The sequence below is a fragment of the Coturnix japonica genome, chromosome 24 (genome assembly GCF_054131305.1).
Source record: "Coturnix japonica strain WE chromosome 24, WE-NBRP24, whole genome shotgun sequence".
Taxonomy (NCBI): Eukaryota; Metazoa; Chordata; class Aves; order Galliformes; family Phasianidae; genus Coturnix; species Coturnix japonica.
In genome coordinates this window covers 1,232,410-1,238,409 of record NC_140686.1, presented here as the reverse complement: position 1 = coordinate 1,238,409, position 6,000 = coordinate 1,232,410, and the positions used below count along the sequence as shown (strand labels likewise).

General features: G+C 51.3%; 1 protein-coding gene across 1 annotated transcript; it reads left to right on the top strand.

Annotated features, from left to right (window-relative positions):
- Positions 1-2,185: 2,185 nt before the first annotated feature.
- On the top strand, positions 2,186-2,927 carry LOC146756944 (olfactory receptor 14C36-like). The gene has a single exon (XM_085523276.1). The coding sequence runs from the start codon at positions 2,229-2,231 to the stop codon at positions 2,925-2,927; it is 699 nt and encodes a 232-aa protein (XP_085379402.1). The 5' UTR covers positions 2,186-2,228.
- The last annotated feature ends 3,073 nt before the right edge of the window (positions 2,928-6,000 follow it).

Sequence of the window (6,000 nt, the reverse complement as noted above, 5' to 3'; positions counted from 1 at the left end):
GGGGAATGAGCTGCTGGAGAGGAGCTCTGTAGAGAGGGACCTGGGTGTCGTGATGTCAGTGTGTGGAAATATGAGTAGGGGAACTGAACAGAAACTGGAGCATAGGAAGTTCTGCACGAATTTGTGCAAGAACTTCTTTATGGTGAGGGTGATGGAGCACTGGAACAGGCTACCAGAGGGGGTTGTGTTGTATCCTTCACTGGAGATATTCAAGACCCGCCTGGACGCCCACCTGTGTGCCTACCTGGTGTTCCCCGGGGGTCTGTGCTGGGGCCTGTCCTCTTCAATATTTTTATTGATGACCTGGATGAGGGCACTGAGTGCATCCTATGTAGGTTTGCTGATTTCACCAAATTGGCTGGGAGTGTGGACCTGTCTGTCATTAGCAAGGACCTACTGAAGGATCTGGACAGGCTGGAGATCTGGGCTGAAGCCAATGGGATGAGTTTCACCAAGACCAAATGCCACGTCCTGAACTTTGGGACCTGGCATGGACTGCCAAGGGTGGGGGTGGATTCACCGACCCTGGAGGTGTTCCAGGAATCACTGGACGTTGTGTTGAGGGCCATGGTTTAGTGGGAGCTATTGGTGATAGGTGAACAGCTGGACTGGATGAACTTTTAGGTCATTTCCAACCATGGTGTTTCTATGATTCTATGGTATCCTGTCCCTGTCTGTGTGCTCCTTTTTGCTTTAGCAAACACTCTCTGAGAGGCTTCACCACATGTCAGGAATTTGTCACTGATCACATGAAATCTGTTGTTAAATTCAACAGATTCCAAAGCACAGTCATGATGCTGTTGACATTCAGAAACTGCTGGCCATGATGATGTAGGGAAATCTCAGGGGAGACAAGTGGGAAGGATAAAAATGACATCCTCTACTGCTCAGCTGGGTTGGGCTCCTAAAACACTGGGAGCTCATAAAAGTGGGCAGAGATGTAGAGAGACAGCTGTGCCCAGGAGCAGCTCTTGTGCACAGCACAGCCTGCAGGTGACAAAAAGAGAGGAGAGAAATTGGAGTGAGCTTACAAGATATGTACTGTGTGAGCGGGCTGTGTGCTCTATGAAGGAGCATTGCTCACAGACCACAACACGGTAAGTCTCATGCAGTAGGCAATGCAGCTGCTTTTAATAGAGGGTTAACAAAATATGCGACATTCCATAGCAGATTGGCTGCAGGTAATGTATGTTTCTTTACTGTGGGAAAAGCCTTCTGGTCCAGCTGAGGGCTTCTGTGCTGCAGCATAAGAGCTACGGGGTGTGTGGGGGGGGGGGAGCTGCATGTCCCAGCACGGCTGCAGGCTGTGCAGCCGGGGCTGCAGGCGGGTGCCCAGGGCTGTCCTGCAGAGCAGGGTCCCTGCTGTGCCCCAGGGGCTGTGTGCCGGGTATGGGACTCTGCCGCCTGCCAGGCTCAGCACTCAGCCTGCCCGGGGAGCTGCCCAGGGCGCTGCGGGGAGAGGTGTGGGGGGTAGGAGCCCCCCGGCAGGGCTTGTGCTGCCACAGCTACTGCCTGGGGCAGGGGATCACAGCTCCACTGCACAACAGTATGTTTGTGATGGTGTTTCGTTTGAGGATAGCTAAGGCAGGGGGATTCCTTTTCCTGTTCTCAGGGAATCTTAATCTTCAGTAGACATGGATAATTCACTTAATCTGCAAACAGGCAGTTTTTTAGGATTCACACTGAATGGCACAGAGGCTGTTTTTGGGGCTCTAAGAGCAGTTGGGTTAAAGATTTGAGACATGAAGCACATGAAAATATCCAGGGAGGAGGGATAAGAAAAGAAGAGGAAGGTTAGAGCTCCATATGCTGCTTCTGCTTAAAGAATCCTGAACAACATGAAATTAAATGCAGGTAATGGTGCTAAATGTACACTGTTGTAGGAGAATAAATACATTTCATAGTATAGCAAGAGGAATGCCTCAGAGAGTGGTCTGGACTTGTCATTATCTTCTGCACTCTGAACAGGACTCCAAGCCCAGGAACAGCAGATGCCCAACAGCAGCTCCATCAGCGAGTTCCTCCTGCTGCCGTTGGCAGACACGCGGCAGCTGCAGCTCCTGCACTTCTGGCTCTTCCTGGGCATCTACCTGGCTGCCCTCCTGGGCAACGGCCTCATCAGCACAGCCGTAGCCTGCGACCGCCGCCTGCACACCCCTATGTACTTCTTCCTCCTCAACCTGGCCCTCCTCGACCTGGGCTGCATCTCCACCACTCTCCCCAAAGCCATGGCCAACGCCCTCTGGGACACCAGGGCCATCTCCTACACAGGATGTGCTGCACAGCTCTTTTTCTTTCTCTTCTTCCTCTCAGCAGAGTATTCCCTTCTCACCATCATGTCCTATGACCGCTATGTTGCCATCTGCAAGCCCTTGCACTACGGGACCTTGATGGACAGCAGAGCTTGTGCCACCATGGCAGCAGCTGCCTGGGGCACTGGGGTTCTCTATTCCCTGCTGCACACTGCCAGTACGTTTTCACTGCCTCTCTGCCAAGGCAATGTTGTCAACCAGTTTTTCTGTGAAATCCCCCAGATCCTCAAACTCTCCTGCTCAGAATCAAATCTCAGGGAAGTTGTGTTTCTCTTTTTTGGTGTGAGTTTAGGCATTGGCTGCTTTGTTTTCATAGTGGTGTCCTACGTGCAGATCTTCATGGCTGTGCTGAGGATGCCCTGTGAGCAGGGACGGCACAAAGCCTTCTCCACATGCCTCCCTCACCTGGCCGTGGTCTCCCTAGTTGTCAGCACTGGCGCTTTTGCCTACCTGAAGCCGCCGACCATTTCCTCCCCACTCCTGGATCTGGCAGTGGCACTTCTGTACGCAGTGGTTCCTCCAACACTGAACCCTGTTATCTACAGCATGAGGAACAGGGAGATCAAGCACGCTCTCTGGAAGGTGTTGCAATTATCACTGTTCCAGCTTCCATAAAATGCACATCTTCCTCATAGGATTCCCAGTGATGGTTCTTTATGTTCTATGCATCTTTGGTTGTTTGATTACGTGAGATATAGCAACGTAAAAAAAAAAAATTAAAATTGAACTCATAAATAAAAATGTATTACACTTCTTTCCTACCTAATTTCCATTTTTTCACTCCAAGAGCTCATGTAAACATGTAACCAGATTCCCTGAATACGTTTGAAGATACCTAAAATGTTTTCAAAAAAGACATTTGCTTAGGTTTTCTTTCTTCTTACTTTGTCTGGATTTGGGGAGGTACAGCCACAGACAGCAGCTCAACGTGCTCTTTTCATTTCTGATCTCTTTACACTGACACAGTGCTCTCGAGCCCTCTCATTTGTGCAGTCCTGAAGGTCTTGTGTGTCTCATGACAGTCCTGTTGCCTCTACAGCAGCAATCCAGTGCTGCAGTCAGTAGCCGGCAATATGAACGGCTGTGTCAGAGCTGGTCTCCTTGCTGGCACTGCCATAACAAGAGAGCTGCTTTAGAGTAGGACCAGAGAACTGGAGGGAGGCCTCTTCCATTGCTGGTGTAAGGAATATACCTCAGGAGCTGCTCCCTGAGAAATCCTCAAGATCTTCTTGTGCTCTTCAGTGTGTGACCAGATAAACTGAATAGTCCCAAGGAGATCAGTAAGAGACTTGGGGCAGTGCTGTGGTTTAAATTTTATGGGTTGAGATAAAGAGAAAAAGAAAAAGATATTAATTATAACAAATGTATTTATACATATATAATACATTTAGTGTATTTTCACACGTATACAACATATGCAGTTGCAATCATATATGAACTAATCCGTATGTTTATCTGTGTGCAAGTCCAGGAGTAGTTGCAGGGGTTTTAACAGCCAGAGGGTTCACTGTAGGAGCTGTACTGACTTTCAGGATGTTGCTGGAGTTGAAGCGACCTCAGAGTTCATTGCCAGAGCTGGAACCACCACAGGACATGTGACGAAGTTGGAGCAGCCACTGGGCTCATTGGAGGAGTTGGAGTGACCACAGGGCTGAACCTCCTGGCACAGTGCACCTCCCTTGGGAGGAATTTGTTTCATTTTCTTATAGCAATACATGGAACAGATACAGGACCCGTAGCAGGAGTGACTGCAGAGCTCATTATGAGGGGTGGAGTGACAGCGGGATCTGTCCAGAGTGTGGAGAGTAAGTGCAGAACGTGTAGCAAAACCTTGGAGCTGCTGCAGGGTCTGTGCCAAGAGTTGCAGAGGCTGGGGAGGCACTTATGGGTCACACTTTTGGGGCTGGGGTCACACTTATGGGGCTGGGGTCCCCCTTGGTCCCTATGGGGTTACACTTACTGGTCACACTTATGGGGCTGAGGATGCACTTATGGGTCTGGGGACACACTTATGGGGCTGGGGACTCAGTTATTGGGCTGGAGATGCAGTTACGGGTCACACTTATGGGGCTGGGAATGCAGATATGGGTCACACTTAAGGGGCTGGGGATGTAGTTATGGGCCACACTTATGGGGCTGAAGACGCAGTTATGGGTCTGGGGTCCCACTTATGGGTCTGAGGACCCACTTATGGGTCTGGAGCCTCACTTATGGGTCACACTTATGGGGCCCGGGTCACACTTATGGAGCAGGGGACTCAGATATGGGGCTTGGGATGCAGTTATAGGTCACACTTATGGGGCTGGAGACCCACTTATGGGGCTAGAGACGCAGTTATGGGGCTGTGTTCCCACTTATGTGGCTGGGGATGTAGTTATGGGTAACACTTATGGGGCTGGGGAGGCACTTAGGAACACGATTATGGGGTTGGGGTCACACTTATGGGGCTGGAGCCTCACTTATGGAACACACTTTTGGGTCTGGTGATACACTTATGAGGCTGGGGAGGCACTTATGGGGCTGTGTTCCCACTTATGGGGCTGGGGATGTAGTTATGGGGTCACACTTACGGGGCTGGGGACACATTTATGGGGCTGGGGAACCACTTATGGGGCTGGGGTCCCCATTTGGCCCCTATGGGGTCACACTTCTGGGGCTGGGGACCCACTTATGGGGCTGGGGACTCAGTTATGGGGATGGGGATGTAGTTATGGGTCACACTTATGGGGCTGGAGCCTCACTTGTGAGTCACACTTATGGGGCTGGGGAGGCACTTATGGGGCTGTGTTCCCACTTATGGGGCTGGGGACTCAGTTATGGGTAACACTTATGGGGCTGGGGACCCACTTATGGGCCTGGGGATGCACTTATGGGTCACACTTCTGGGGCTGGGAACATCTCTAAGTCTATAGTTATGGGGCTGGGGACACAGTTATCAGGCTGAAGATTCGGTTATGGGGTTTTGGGTCACACTTATGCGGCTAGGGATGGACTTATGGGGCTGGGGTCTCCATTGGCTTCTATGAGGTCACACTGATGGGGTTGGGGACGCACTTATGGGGCTGGGGAGGCACTTATGGGTCACACTTATGGGTCTGTGTTCCCAGTTATGGGGCTGGGGTCCCCATTGGCCCCTATGGGGTCACACTTATGGGTCTGGAGCCTCACTTATGGGTCTGGAGCCTCACTTATGGGGCTGGAGTCCCACTTATGGGGATGGATTCACACTTAGGAACTCAGTTATGGGGTTTTGGGTCCCAATTATGGGTCTGGACACCCACTTATGGGGCTGGGGACATCTCCAAGTCTATAGTTATGGTGTTTTGGGACATACTTATGGGTCTGTGTTCCCACTTCTGGGGCTGGGGTCCCCACTGGCCTTTATGGGGTCACACTTATGGGGCTGGGGATGAAGTTATGGGGCTGGAGCCACACTTATGGGTCACACTTATGGGGCTGGAGACCCACTTATGGGGCTGGGGACTCAGTTATGGGGATGGGGATGTAGTTATGGGTCACACTTATGGGGCTGGAGCCTCACTTGTGAGTCACACTTATGGGGCTGGGGAGGCACTTATGGGGCTGTGTTCCCACTTATGGGGCTGGGGACTCAGTTATGGGTAACACTTATGGGGCTGGGGACCCACTTATGGGCCTGGGGATCCACTTATGGGTCACACTTATGGGG

Bases quoted from the DNA above. Each gene is read 5' to 3' on its own strand.
- LOC146756944 (XM_085523276.1), top strand. From the start codon at position 2,229: ATGGCCAACGCCCTCTGGGACACCAGGGCCATCTCCTACACAGGATGT.